The sequence below is a fragment of the Acipenser ruthenus genome, chromosome 13, assembly GCF_902713425.1.
Source record: "Acipenser ruthenus chromosome 13, fAciRut3.2 maternal haplotype, whole genome shotgun sequence".
NCBI classification, from domain to species: domain Eukaryota; kingdom Metazoa; phylum Chordata; class Actinopteri; order Acipenseriformes; family Acipenseridae; genus Acipenser; species Acipenser ruthenus.
The window spans coordinates 9,437,818-9,453,741 of record NC_081201.1 but is presented as its reverse complement, the minus strand read 5'-3'; the positions used below and the strand labels follow the sequence as shown (position 1 = coordinate 9,453,741).

Sequence of the window (15,924 nt, the reverse complement as noted above, 5' to 3'; positions counted from 1 at the left end):
TACAAGTAATACAATAACAGCAAGAAATACAATAACTTTTGTTCAAGTGTGACAAACCACAATTCAATAATACAGCAGATAATAGTGATAGTTACATCAGGATATGATTAAATAGTGATAGTTACATCAGGATGTGATTAAATACAAAGTACTACAGGTTAAACACTTGGCAGATTACAGTATTCTGAAGTACAGGATTAAATGCAGTAAAATAGGGGGCAGATAAGAGCAAAATAAAGCACATTTACATGAAGGGTGATAGTGTCCCAGGATACAAACAGATGAGTTCTACAGGTGCTGTTTGAAGAGGTGAGTCTTAAGGAGGCGCCGGAATGTGGTCAGGGACTGGGCTGTCCTGACATCTGTAGGAAGGTCATTCCACCACTGCGGAGCAAGGGTGGAGAAGGAGCGGGCTCGGGAGGCAGGGGAGCGTAGCGGAGGTAGAGCCAGTCTTCTAGTGCAGGCGGAGCGGAGAGGTCGAGTGGGGGTGTAGGGAGAGATGAGGGTCTGGAGGTAGCTGGGTGCAGTCTGGTCAAGGCATGTCACCATATAATGCTTATTTAAGTTATTTACTGTTTGTCCTCCGGTTCTGTGGAGGCTGTGGTATTATTTTGTAGCATGGGTCAACATTTCAAATATATATAGGTCTATATTTTTTATGTTCACAGAAAAAGTAAAAATACAACTTTTTTTGTCATTGTACACAGTAGAAACTTTATGTTATTAAAAAAAAAAAGTTGCATTATTGTCTACTGTAAGACCAAGAAAATACTTTGTGACAACCAACCCCATATCGTATGACAACCAACCCCAGTATGGGGCAGGTTGTCATATTTGGAATAAAGTTACGCTGAAATAAAAAACATTAATTTGTACGTGAAGAGTTATTCTTCAATATAACGAGGAACAGAACCTAGCAGAATGTCACCAGATTGAGGAACATAATAAAGAGTAAAAAGTGTGACAACCAACCCCGGTCTCCCCTTGGGGCCAAATAGATATGTACTATTTTTATAGATTGTATATAGTCAAACACTAACAGAAATTAAATAGAATAGTAAAAAAATCATAATTGTAATGAATTTCTTAAACAATAGTGCAGCCTGTCAATAAAGGCTGTACCGTGTATGAATTCTGTACCTTCAAGTATCACAAAGATGCACATATTATTATTATTATTATTTTCTTAGCAGACGCCCTTATCCAGGGCAACTTACAATTGTTACAAGATATCACATTATACAGATATCACATTATTTTTACATTACTCATTTATACAGTTGGGTTTTTACTAGAGCAATCTAGGTAAAGTACCTTGCTCAAGGGTACAACAGCAGTGTCCGCCACTGGGGATTGAACCCACAACCCTCCGGTCAAGAGTCCAGAGCCCTAACCACTACTCCACACTGCTGCCCCGTAATAATGGTCATCTTTGTAATATTGAGTTCTGCAAATCACAGTGTGTTTCTAGAAAGTCAAATTAGTACCAGAAACAAATAATTATACAATAAAGGAGGAAACAGGTGTATAAACACATGACACTATAATTAGCAGGTATGCAGACAGAGTGGCGGTTTCCACGTCATTACAGGTGCAGGGATCTGAGGGTGTGTAACACTCCAGTTATTGGTTTTTTTTTTTAGCGTGTTCTGTATTACTGATGATCCGGATATCACTCTTGAGCAAGATACTTTACCTAGATTGCTCCAGTAAAAACCCAACTGTATAAATGGGTAATTGTATGTAAAAAATAATGTAAAAAATAATGTGATATCTTGGAACAATTGTAAGTCACCCTGGATAAGGGTGTCTTGCTATGAAATAAATAAATATTATATATATAAATATAAATATTGCAGTCCCGTCCCGTCCCGTCCCGTCCCGTCCCGTCCCCCAACACAGTATTAGCTACACAGGTAAGATGAATGCCGCCCGAAAGTACTCCTGTTCCAAATGGCGGGACTGAGGACAATGTCGCCCTCTACTGGTTTCTGTAAAAGGCAACGTTGAGAAATAACATGTTTTAAAAAATCCTTGCTTAAAACAATAGGCTTCCTTGGTCGAGCTAATAATTGTGAAGTGATACAATAACTTAAGCCATACATTCAATGAGACGATTTAGCTGTTTAGCTAATATGACCGAACCCCCCCCTCCCTCCAAAAAAAACACGGAACATTTTTAAGGCTGGACTTCGGTCGTTTCCGGTTTTAAAGGGTGGCGTCACCGACCGCGAAGAACTGGATAAAGTGGAAGCAAATGGAATAGCGGGTGGTTTGGAATTTGTAGTGAAGTTTGAACTAGGCTCTAGGGTACAAATTCAATTTTTTCATATAACAGCACTTACTTGAGAGAGTTAAATCTCTGGTTATTGTTGAGAACCGTATGTTTTTTTTTTAATTCAAAGAAGACGGATCTGTAACCTGTGCATGGTGTACGATTTGGCAAGGAAAAAAAGAAATCCAGAATCATTTTTTTATATGCCGGTAAATATTAAACAAGAAAGAGATTTAACGACAAGGAAATAAAGAGAGAGAAAAGCGGGTAGGTTTTTGTCCATTTGTTGATACTAGTTACAAGAGGTGGTTAATACTGTAATGTTTGTTCATGTTTCAGATGTTTGTTTTTGAGTAACCCATTTATACACTAATAGGACAGGTAAGTGAACCATTATTCAAATGGTAATCAGACATGAGTATCTGTTCATCGTATTACTGTTTTTTGTAAAGTTATTAATATTATGACCTAGACATTGTTTACATGTTTGCAAGTCAATCAATTATATATATATATATATATATATATATATATAATTTTTTTTTTTTTTTTTTTTCTTAACTCCGCTATAAGGAATTTAAACTTTGTCACACACGGCTTATTCGCTCAATTTGATTGACAGTCTTTTTGTATAACTATAGTGATTTGAGATCACAGATGTGACAGTTACCACCAGGTTTCAATTAAAATTCACATTTCGCGGGAGTGCTGTTGAGGCCCGCCCTTTCGTTTTTATTGGCTTTACGGTGGTTTCACTTGGCGAGCGTGGATTGCGATTGGTGTATTGTGGCATCACTCGTCTTGGTGACGCACACATTCTGGAGCAGAGGGCGCTGTTGGACCGAAGTAAAGACATTGATTTTTAAAATGAAATCCAAGTAGATAGCTATCATAACCATACAAATACATGCTGTGTATTATTTTTATTGAATAGTACTGTAATATAACCTTGATTTGGATTTCCAAACACATTTCACGTTCGTTTTGCTTTAGAATGCTATCTACAGAGCACTTGCTTAGTGAATTCTGTCTAGATATGCTGGGAGCAACTTTTTGTGCAGCGTCGAACGGATCTGCGATGCAAGTGACGGGATAATGTGGTACAGGATACCTGCACGACTAGTCAGAACCGAGTCTGAGGCAATAATATAATACAACTCCGCTTGGAATGCGTTTTCAATAATTCCCCCTCTTGTAAAAACGCTTCCCTGATCAATACATGCCCTTTAATTGGCTACACAACTGTCATAATTAAAATCCTGGTTATTGTGTTTATTGCAGTCTTTTTTCCCCACACAGCATTGTATGGAAGCTGGAAGCTCGCAGCATGTTTGTTTTGAACTTGCTAAGTTGTAACATTCCTGGATGGGCCATCTTTTGGGTCATTGCTTTAGTCCTGACCACAGTGATCCTGGATTTGAATCTGTCTGAGAAACGTTACTCTGGTCAATGTGTAAACACAGTACTGTATTGTTAAACTATAGAGAGGCAGCATTTTGTGTGGGTCTGAATAGTGCATTCTTGTACAGCCAAAGCAGGGAATGCCTTCTGCAGCGTTGTGCAAATAGTCAAATCTATGTGCAAATGCACTCATATTAATGTCGTCAAAATAGGTATTTCCATCCAGGTCTATTTTAAAGATTAGCAGTGGCTTGGTTGTTGCCTACCCCTGATATATAGTAGTATGCCTCCCCTGTTGCTAAACCAGAATAATAAATCATACAGAATGTATAGGAAATTGCTTAACAGAAATTATATCGCATCTCCTGGATGTAGAAGACCTGCTATCAGTGCAAGGGTGTGGCCCATGTTATATTGCTAGGCAACCCGGAGTTATGTTTTAAACTATTAAATGGGAGGATCTAATTTTAGTTGACATACATTAAAATGGATTCTATTTTGCCCTTTTGTTCTCTGCAAGCATTCATACTGTTGTACTGTTGTTTCCTCACTCAAGGTCCTATTTTGCACAGTGCTGCTGGAGACTGGTGTTGAGGTTAGCGTCTCCACTGTTAAGCAAGACAACAAGTCTTTGTATCTGGGAAATTCTCTGCTATGTACTGTAGCTGCCTCCCTCTGCAACCGTTACTGAAGGGTGTAAATGATCTTTAATGAGCTGTTCCTGGTTGAGGCTGGAAAAGTTATCCATTGGAATTCTGCAGTGCCCAAGTTCTGAGCCTTGAGCTTGTATGCGACATGGTCAGGGGTCATCACTAATCACATGTAAAGAGGAGGTTTTGATCCACAACCCTTTGGTCACCAGCTGGGAACTTGGTAACAGCTGCTCATACTTGTGCCATGATTCATTGTCTGTCACACTTCTTAAACATAAGTTTGCGATGAGAAAAGGCCACTTGTTAGCACACCTTTCTGCCCTACTGGGAGTAAATAATTTAAAAGCACCGAATCGAGTATTTTTTAAATGTTCCCAGTGTTTTAGATCCTACTACTTCACGTTCCATGCATTTATAACTGTGTTAAAAAAAAAAAAAACTCTTCTCAGCACCCATTTATACCCTCTTGTTCCCCTCTCTGTGCTGAATCTGAAGTAGTGTCTTAGGTTAACTTTAAATAACCTTGTGGTGTGCGATAGGAGGATTGGACAGCTATAGACGAATGACATACAAGACATCTACTGATGTATAATCTTGGTGATAAACTCCTACTGCTGCAAGTACTTGCAGATGCAGGTTTGAGGGATGGAGGGGGGACTAGTTTAAGTTCTGACCCCAGTGTAAAACACTAACTGGGTACAATAATACCTCTATGACCTACATATTTGTGTCTAAATGTAAGTTGCCTAGCCATGTTTCCTGATGTTTGTGAATATGCTGTGTGTGGGTTGCTGTTATCAAAACAGTATTAGAGAAACACAACCACGCTGGAAAGGGTAATAGCATGTCTAGTGGTGAGCGACCTTTAAAGCCAAATGAATTGGTCACGTGTAATCGCTATATTGGGTTTAAAAATAGTAATCTACTATCTGTTATGCAGCATTTATTTTCAGCAGTGTGTGATTTGTTCAACTTGAATTTGCTGTGAGTGTTTCACAGTAAACCGTCCTAAATAAGGACAGTATTTCTTTGGATTATTATTATTATTATTATTATTATTATTGTTGTTGTTTGTTTTACAAGGGGCAAACACTATTCCAGGATTTTTACTATAAGGCCAAAATGAGTCATATTTGACCCACCCTCCTTAAGATAACTGGTCAGAACTTGCTTCTAGCTATCTGGCCAACATCAATTATTCTTTTATCCTATGGTGCTTAGACTAGTAAGGGTTTGAACCCTTGAACGGCGAGGGAATACGCTGATTTTGCACTATTGTGCACTGTCCCCATATTCAGATGGATGCATTCGCTATGGTTTCGTTCGATGCAAGTTTGCTATTAAATTAGAGGTTGCTCTCTTATGTTAGAGCCTCGCACTGGGCTGGGTATGAGTCTGTGTTAGCCAATAGATTCAATCTGCGCCCTGACTGACAATGGGAGGGACAGACCGGGCAGCGATCCCAAGGCTTTGTGAAGTCTGGAAAGCCATTTTGGAATTCTGTACTGGCGATCGAGAATAACATTGATAGGTTATACACTTTGAACCCTTATCCGTGGTTCAGAAAACGCGATGCAGAGATCAGTTCGTAGTACACCGTGGTTTTATGAGGTTTCCCCGTCGGCATTACACATTCAGAAGCCCTAGACAGATGGACTGTGATACTGCAGCACGGGCAAGTGAAAACAACTTTACCACGTTATTGTATATTTACATGTCTCTGTTCCACATCCGCGACTACTTTCTTCAGAACTCTGTCTATTTACAGTATTTGAAAACCACTGAGAGCCTGAATATTTCTTAGCCTAATTGTGTGATTATTGATTATTTGTTCATTTAACACAGTGCATGCCTTGGGTTTTAGCACAGGCTTAACGAACACTCACCGTGCGCAACTGGGAAGCATGTATGTGATATTAAATCTTGCAGTCGAAATGTACCACCTTTTAATAGTCATGTGAAAACTATATTCACTCAACCAATCAACAAAGTGCTTTACAGAGAAGCAAAAATCAGTAATTTACGAAACAATTAGGAGAAATAGTAAAATATACGATAAAATATCCCTTTTGACAGTAGTTAGTCATTAATTATGACTTTAAAACGCCATCACAAATAAGTAGTTTAAAATAGGATGATAAAATGTTCCCTTCAAAATACATGACAAATTATAAGTGTGTTTTCAATCTTGATTTAAACGACGTGCAAGATCGATTAGCAAGTGAAGTACTCTACCTAAGTAATCATATCGACTTTTTAATCTGGAGTAATAGTGTTTAGTATATACACTGTAGTTTTAGTGATTTACATCAAGAGTTCTGGAGAAACGAGCACGCGAACGATTCCACACATAGCACCAGCTGTGTATTGGGCCTCTTGGTTGTGTGTGTCTGAGTGCGATAGTTCAGCCTGTCTCCAGTCAGTGATAATGCCATTAGCAAGATTAAAGATTAAAGCAAGATTAACCCTTTGTAATAGCAGTTATTGTTATTGTAGCAGTGTGCGGTTTGACTGACTGCAATTATTCATCAAACCGTGACTGCTTCCACAAAAACATTTCCATACCTTTCCCAGAGGCATGATGTAGACATGCAGGAATGTGTGCAAAACTGATATATGTCTGATTTGACTTTCTGTAAAAGCAGGTGGGCCTCTAGCAATTTCGCTAGTAGGATTCTGGGTCCCTTTATGCCAGGGGAGTGTCTGGCATCAGTGTCTAAACAGAGTATGTTACATCTCGCCAGTAGCTTTTATTATGAAGCAATACTCTTGGAATAGTTGTGTAAACATTAGCCTGTGTGGTGTTTTGTGTTGACCTTATCGATGTCCTTTTATACTATAAATTATAGGCTAAGTTTTGACTGTACTGTACAGCCAAGGGAAAGTCTTTCTGCTTGCATTACTGTGAAGGAAGACACTAATGTTAACCACCCCTAATTCTAGAAGCAAATAGATTGAAATCACCGATCTGAAAAATCTTATTTTCTAAATTCGATTACGTGTGTGGAGCAAAACCAGGTCTTTGGGATACTTGTGCTAAAATTCCATCATCTTTTTAGCACGCAGCAGATGTAATAAAATAACCCGTTTTCAACTTTCTAGTGACGCTCCGGTTAATTGTGCAGCCAGACATTAAGCATGATTTGATTGCACTTGTAAATTCTATTCTGGCCATCATTACAAAGGTAAAACGGTTGATACAGTTGGACGCTTGTGTCTTTAGTTGTGGTATTGCATGGTGAGAAGTAAGCACTGCCCTTCATTACTTCTGTGTGGGCATGTAGTCATGTAACTAATAGCACTTTGAAATCATGAAGATTTTGTTTTATTACTTTCTTTTAAAATCAGTTTGGGGAGGAGCGTGTGTCTCCATACACTGTGAGTCCACATTAGTAATCTGCAAACAAGCGTTGGCCTACGTATCCTAGCAGTTCTGTGACTTGACAGAATTCGCTGTCTGGTACGTTGTCTCAGAGGAGGCTTGTTTTCTCTGTTGCGTGAGGAGCACAGAACAGGTGGAGAATATGCTTTCGTTTTTCTAGTGGCGGTTGGAGACAGGCTGAACAATGTGGTGTTTTGTCTAGTGAACTATATATGCTTGTGTTTTGTGTGTGTGTGTACTGTATTGTAATCCAAAGCTGCATGCTCATGTGCCAAATGTTTCGTTCTTACAGTATGATATAAAGGAAGGACCATGGATTTTTCTCGACTGCATACATACACGCCTCCACAGTGTGTGCCAGAGAACACTGGCTACACCTATTCACTCAGGTGAGGAATACACCCCCCCTTTCACATACTAGTAATGTAAATGTGCTTCAGTATGTCAGCCGGCTATCTCGATTGTCTTGGACTGGGTTTAACCAGTCATGGAGGCAGCGGTGGTCAAGGAAGGCACTTCCACACTGCAGGTTTAGTAACATGTTAGCAGTTCTGCACAACAAACCATGGCCGTGTCCTTGCAGTTTGCTGTGACTGGGGGTTTAAGCCACTGCAAGTGTACAATAAAGTGTGTTTCAGTTGCAGGGCAATGCTTTTTCTCCTTCTATAGTACTGAAATTGATGGTGTTTTCTTTGCTATAAATGGGATTTTATAGTCAGTTCGGTGGGCATGAGCATGTCAAGTCCATTTCTTTTTTTGTCTGAATGCAATTTAATGGAACAATAAGGCTTTATAAATATATTCTTGCCTCCATTAGTAGTGTAAGGTAATTAAGCCCATGACTTGTGAGTAAGCCATTTTCTAATATTGTGAAAGGGTTTCTGTTTTCATATAAACTTAAAGGGGATGTTGTAGTTTTAAGAATCATCGCATAAACTGCTGTACTGGTGTCAGTCTGCATCACTATTGAAATTTAAATAAACGAAAGCTTGCGCTATACATTTGTTCAAAACCTTAAATTGATAATTGTTGCAAAAATTCAGTCCAAACTTGTACTGCAGGTCAAGGTGACTGAATTCAAGGTTGATTAGATAAGGCGTCTTGGGAGCCACTGTTCTGATTTTCAGAGCTGGTCATTGTGCTGAATTGCAGATGTGCAGAGCCGTACAGTAGTTATGATCTACCCCCCCCCCCCCCCCCCAACAACTTGTCTTAAGAGAGAATTTCTGCTGAAAATAATTCAGTGCATTCAAAGGTCATTGCCACCAACTATAAAATTCAAATAAAACTGGTAAGAAAGGTCAACACTTGCTGTAAAAGACACAATTTTCTTTATTTCTTGCATATAAAAAGAGATCTCTGGCGCTTTGGCCAGCTTCAAATACTCCAATTACAAGGGACCTCTTAATTATATAACACAAATCCTTTCCTTGAAGCAGACTTTGTATAACTAGGCCAGATGTTTTACATGCAGGGGTATCTTAGAAGTGCTCTGAAAATGTGAGCAAGGAACCCTGTTGTGGAAGCTGATTTACACGGTGACTTCAATAAATGACTTGATGAGGTTCTACTAATAGATGCCTTCCTCTTGCATGCTATTAGAACAGAATTCTGTTAAAGTGTATTCAAGCCAACTGTCTGTCAAAACAACGTCCCAGTGCACCTTAAATAAGAACATAAGACGCTTACTAGCGAGAGGAGGCATTTTGGCCCATCATGCTCGTTTTGGTTGTTAATCTTGCAAAGAAAGTAAACAAAAGACAACCACTCTAGCTGGCTACTGTAATAAACTGTAAGTGCTTTTTGTTGTGTTCATGCTGAACCTGCAGCCGTCTACATTGGCAGACTTTTGCAGTGTGACTCGAAGCTTCTAAAGGTCCTGTGCTTTCCTCTGCAGGTGAAGCATCAAGCTAAGCGATACTCAAACGCAATACTTTGATATTTATTTTACCCCGATATTAGGTATTTTAGGATTTTGGTATCATGATCTACTGTAGATATTAATATACCGCGGAACGCTACTGTGCAGTAGGGTCTAGTGATCAGAGGCTGACTTTTCAGTGTGGGAAGAAGAGGGATGTGTGAATGAAGGAAATCTGGTTACTGGTGCCGGAGTTTAGCGTGTGGTGTTTCTTAACCGCAGCAATAATCGTGTTAAACCCTTTGATTTGTGTGCAGGAGTGCAGCACGTCTGAGTTATTGCCTTGCTGTTTTGTACTGTAGAAATCTAAATATCTCAAAGGGCTGTAGATCCTCAGTGCTGAGATTTCAGCAGCACTGCATTTTTGCCAGTTTTTATTTATTTTTTTGGATTTGTTCTGTGCACTTCGCTCTATAGATCAGTATAACTCAACGATTTAAAAAAAAAAAAAAGGCAAATTCTTGCTTATGTACAAGACATGATTTTACTCGTCATGCTTGAGCGTACAGGTATGCATTTTTTTTTTTCACTGCATTCTTCTGTGATCTATACAATTAGTGGGGTATTCCTGGAATCTACAAGTCCCCCTCCCAACCCCAACCTAAGCACTTGAAACTCTTCCTACACACACTGTCCATAGTATACTGAAGCTCTAATGAAAGCATTTTCTCTGAAATGTTCTTGAGTTACAGATTGAATTGGCAGCTCTGGAGACTGAGTCTCCCACAGAGCAGGGAGGATCATGCCAGCACTGGCAGTGCTGCTTTCCTTACATTGTTCTAAGAACTTGTCTTGGATGAGCCACCCTTTTAGCCCACCCAGTACTTGCCCTCTCTGGTTTGGAAGGCTAGTAAAATGCCCTGTGCCCGATAAGATAAATAGAGACTAAAGCAGTCTCTGTGTGTGTGAGCCGGCTGTGCTACTGTAATGTGGAGATGGAGGCCATTTTAGAGGAGATGTTGAGCCGTCTGTTCTGTGGGCGTTCAAATCCCATGGCCCTCGTTAAGAAAGATGGGGCATTCACTCTGCCGTAGCCTAATCACCCCAAACCCAAAATACTGGTGGGTGTAGAAATACACTGACACATAATCTATACAGTAATCCGTCGCATATACGACTGCGCTGGGACCAGACTAAAGTCGGATGAATCCAGTTCCTTGGGAATGGACTCCCATATATTATCTTTCAAATCTATATCTTTATAATTGTGATGCCCTTTGTAATAAAGCTCTGGGTATTTTTTCAACGATAAGTATTGTTGTTTCCTCCATCATTTTGGATGCTGCTTCACCCTGCTGGACCACGTGCATTGAAGCTGTTCTCTGATTGCTCAATGCCCTAGTTAACGCACGTCAAACCACAAAAAATAGGCCTCAATCCTATTTATTTCACGCCGCCCCAGTGCTGCCCTGTGCCTCTCCCGCGTCGCCTGTCGCGTCGCGTGTGATGTCATATATACTTATCAAAAGTATAGATTCGAGTCATTTTGATGCATTGCTGCTCAGTTCCGCTGGCTGCATCGCGTCTAGTGGCTAGCAGCCTTAATCCTATTTACAGTACTTCACAAATTAAGTTTACCGTTTTACTGGCATTACGATAAAAAATGAAACCCTGTTTAAAAAAGGCATGTTAACTGACTCATTGCTACACAGGTTCAGTGCTGTGTATCACCCGATTTGTAATTTTAAATCGCGTACTTTTAATGTAAACTCAGAATTAATCCTCCCAATTGTTTATTTGTTAATTCTGCTGCCTTATTTGCTAAGTTTAGCAAGAGGTGTGTCTCCAGACAGAATGTCTTTATGAAACCAACGGTGTGTAGTGTAATGACTACATCCTTTACACAATAAAGCTAGAAAAATAGCTTTGAACTTGTTTTTTCATTGTCAGATAATATATTAATTAAGAAACAACCATGAGAGACTCCCAAGTGGTGCATCTGGTAAAGGCGCTCTGCGTGGTGCAGGATGCATTCTATAGCCTGGAGGTCGCCGGTTCGAGTCCAAGCTATTCCACTACCGACCGTGGAATAGCTTAAGGGAAGGAGGGAGGGTTAGGTCGGCCAGGGTGTCCTCGGCTCGCCGCGCACCAGCGACCCCTGCAGTCGAATGACAGCTGCACTTGCAGAATAGTATCCCACCATCCTGATATAAGCAATAAAAAAAGGTTTTAGCTCTGTCTTTTGCTGAAACAGCATTTTTTCTTCTTCATTGGTGCAGCTGCCACGTTGTTTCAGCAGAGACACGAGTGGAGTCATATGCTGAATTAACTCAACCTGGCTGGGTGTAGTGCCAAAATAAATAAATAAATAAATAAATAAATAAATACTCAGAAAACTGGAGTAGTGAGGAGAACAGCATTGTAAAATTCCATTCCCAAAATGCCCTAATATTTGAACAGTGTAATAATGCCAGATTATGCATTTACTGACTAGGTCTGAAATATCCCTAGTGTTTTTTTTTGTTTTGTTTTGTTTTTTGCTCCCTTATTTAATGAACTATTTATAGAATTACTGGCTATACTCTTGCATTCCCACAAACAGAAAGTCTCAAGTGACCAATAGAGGAAACGCAGAACAATGTACCAACCATGTTGTTTCCTTAGTAACCACTTGAAGGATAATATTTAGGCACTGAATGCAGGATCTGAGCAGCTACAAGAATCGGGTGAAAAAACTGGAGGGGGTGCCCAGAACTGTATGGGAGCCAGAAAGTGAGGTGGGGTTCACCTACATTAGACAAGATTTAAAGGCGGCACTGTCTTTTGAAATGGTCCCATGTATAGTTGAATTGACATTTGCCATATTTTTTCTTTTGCAAGATCGGTTTTGCAAGAGCACTTGTAGAGCTGCGTACACTGCTGTATGCAATGCATAGGGAGGAATGCCCGGCTTTGCCCTGTCCTTGGGGAGCAGGGCATGTTCTTGTTGCCATAGTGATTGACTGGCACATAGCCATTGAGCACTGTCTCAAACCACAACCACAAGGATCGTGCCGTTTGTTCCAGCTGTGTGTTCTTTTGAGAGCGAGGGTGATATTTAAGCAGCCCCTTGAAGGAAGAGGCTGTGTTTGTAAACCTGCTAGCATCTCGTAATGTCTAGTGTTATGGAAGCGCTGTGGGCAAGATCTATCTGATCTGGTTTCATACTCGGTACACAGTATTCTGTGATTCTCTTGGTCAGGTCTTTTTTTTTTTTTTATGCTGCAGGAAAGGTTAACCCTTTTCTTGTTGGTAATTTTACAAAGTGGTCTCTGCCAAAGTGTCTGAGCCTCACTCTGACCCCAGTTGGGACTTCATATTTGCAGGGTTTTATTAACCATTGTGGCAGAGTAGGGGGAGGATGTGGGCAGGGCAGAGGCCTGCACACTAAGAAATGTGTGTTTTGTGGCTGCCCATGCACAGCCACAGGTGAGTTTAATTAATTGGTGTGGGGATTGTGTAAGTGTGGCCAGGTGGTAATTGAATGATGGCTTGTTAGTTAGTTACCCTGGGTCACACCCTATAAAAAGGACAGGTGAATTGTTTGGGGTGTGTTGTGTAGGAGAGTGTGGAGCTGAGGAGGAGATTGAGAGAGAAGACGGGTCTTTTCTTGTAGGGGTGTGCAATTCATGTCGCCCGACGTCCGGGACAATAAGATTAGTGTGAGGGACAAAAAGTTTTACCGTTGTACTTTGCCTTTCGGACTATTTATTTTACCTATGTTCGTTCTGTTGCTAGAAAGAAACTCTGGCTAGATTTTTAGAGCGATGGAAGTTGAATTTTGGAAGGCTAGCACCTACACACAAACATTTTAAAAAGTGTTTGTCTCGCCCCTGTCACTTCTGATTGGCTAGCTGTGGGAAAAGCTGATCTTCTATTGTACTTCAGGAGTTGGATTCAGCTTATGAGAAAGAGTGGGGAGAAACAAAATGGGCAGAAGCTATTTTTATATTTGAATAACTCCAAGTATTGCTTATTATAGTTGTACTCTTAGTATGCTACGTAAATTTACTAGCAAATGTGTTCCAAACTGCGCTGAAAGAAACATTTCCTTAAAGTATGTTATATATTTGTTGAGGTGGGGTCACAGGGAACCTTGTGTATATTGAAGAATTTAGTGAACCTGTCAAGCTACAAGACTAGATCCACCCCTGTTAATCATGTTAGACCCCTAGTCTAACATGGCTACCATATTTCTTCAGTATAGACCATACATTTGAGTTAATATTTGCTACACAGCTGTATTCTGTGATTTCCTCAGTTAAGTTCTATTGCCAGTGTTGTCCAGTGAAAGTGACCCATTCCACTACCACATTATATCAGTTATAGGCCTAAACTTTTTTTTTCTGCATGCTATTTGCAAACCATTTGGCAAAGCATGCTATTCCCCAACATTATACCAAGGTGTAAGATTTAAAAGGTTTGTTTATTTCTCAAAAATAATTCCAGTCCTTTTGATGTAATTTTCAATAAAGGGAAATCCAACGATACACCGTACAGAACGTAATCACATACGAACTGCACGGACAAATCTTCAAAACCATACAATACTGTAGGTTTAACCCTACAGGACTCTTATCAAAAATCTGCAATGCCAGTTTGGATAGTTCCCTTAATACAAAAATACAGTGGTTTAAATACAGTACAAAACCAGCCCCCCCCCCCCCCCCCCCCCCCTTCTTGGAGTCGCCCAGCCGGAGTCTTTGATCAAGTCGGCCGAGGCTTGAGATTTGTACCTGTGATCGTAATCAGTATTTTAATTATCTGAGCAATTCATACATAATCAAGGGTAAAAACTGCTCTGTATGCCATAAAGTAAACCAAGTTTGTTATCTTGTCTATGTAATAGAAGCAAGCACCAGCCCCACCCAGTTGTCTGTTTGCGAGAACTGGTCTTTTGTTGGGTGTGATTTAACCCTATGTCAACATGATTACGTTTTTATATGGAACTTTAAATCTTACAAAGGGAGTGCTTTGTTTCCATTCACAAACTCGCACCCCCAGTTCTTCCCATCAGTGGGTTGGCAGAAATGTTGGCAATTTTAATATGGTTTAGTTTCCGCAGCACCTGATAAGAACCTTTTACTGACTCTTTGCCTGCAGTCTATTTTTATATTGGCTACTTGTACTCCAGACACAACAATTTGATCACTGTGGGTAAAAAGACATTGAAAAGAAAGTTTGCATGGGGCTCCAAAACCTTACAAAATATCATCAGTACTGCATCTTTGATAAATCTGTTCATTGTTAGCTTGGACATTCAATATCCATATATGTCTGTACCTTGGTTAGTTCACAAGGAAGTCCTTGCATATGGCTTTCCTGTTTGTTTTGAATGCCCTGTTATGCAAGAAGAGACGGTTGCATGTTTGTTTGAAAGATTCCCGCTGCTCCTCATGCCATTGGTGAATGTAACCATGTTGTGTGACAGTATCTGATTAAAAAGACAGATGCACGGCAGCCAGTGTAACTGGTCAGCTGAATGTTGGCAGCGTGAGAGCCATGTGTTGGGGCTGCCCTTGGGGAAAGCATATAACTGTCTCTTGAGGTATAATCCTATAGAGTCGGAGTGCAGTGCAAAGTGTGCTGCTTTTGGATGTTCTTAACCTCTCGGACAAACTTCAATCACAGGAAGATATTCACACGGCCACCTCGTTCCATTGTCTAGCCTAGACGTATTCTCTACCCACAAATAAATGAACTCTCCTCCCTTGATTTGGAAGGCATTGTAAATCAGAGTATGGTAAGCACTTTAATTTGCATTATCTTTCTTTTTTGGGTGTTTTGAGGACTGTAGGACTTAACACTGAAAATGAGAATTCTGAAGCTCTCCTTGTGCATTTTCTTTGGCATGTTTCTACAAAAGGAACACAGGTATCTAAAACTGGTTTGCCTTGTTTTTAAAAGCTGACCATCCAGCACTTAGTTCTTCCCTCCCAAGCTAGCATTTTCACCATGATTTTTTCCCCTCTGTAACCCTCAACTCCCTAATGTTCATTTAGTTAAGGTAGTCCAAGATTAGTATTAATGTGTGCCATATTAACTTTTATAACGCGTTAATCAATAACTACTGAATAGAAAGCAGACGACTGTATTGCATACTTGCATCCATGTTGGTGAAAGGGTGACGAGATGGAGCAATTGTTTCCATTATCAGACCTGCATTGTTTGTTTTGTATTTTAAAATAACCAAAACCAATTCCCTTGTATTGAGCAGTGTTTGAGAAAGCCTGAAGCTTGCACACAGAATGTCCCCATACTCTGGTTAGGACTGGCTCCAGTGTTTGGAGGAGTTTCCTGGTGTGCTATCAAT

At 40.1% G+C, this 15,924-nt stretch overlaps 1 protein-coding gene across 6 annotated transcripts in view; it reads left to right on the top strand.

The window, feature by feature from the left end:
- The first annotated feature begins 2,205 nt into the window (after positions 1–2,205).
- LOC117418172 (SUN domain-containing protein 1) overlaps positions 2,206–15,924 on the top strand; it is a 34,171-nt gene continuing 20,452 nt past the window's right edge. For 2 of the 6 annotated variants that reach the window (XM_034030843.3, XM_034030841.3), the window contains exons 1-2: positions 5,807–6,004; positions 8,004–8,100. In XM_034030843.3, coding sequence (XP_033886734.2) covers positions 8,024–8,100 — 77 coding nt within the window. In that variant the 5' untranslated portion in view covers positions 5,807–6,004; positions 8,004–8,023. Of the gene's footprint in view, positions 2,543–5,804; positions 6,005–8,003; positions 8,101–15,924 lie in introns of those variants that run through there. The other 4 variants (XM_059035629.1, XM_034030840.3, XM_034030838.3 and 1 more) reach the window with 4 other exon arrangements.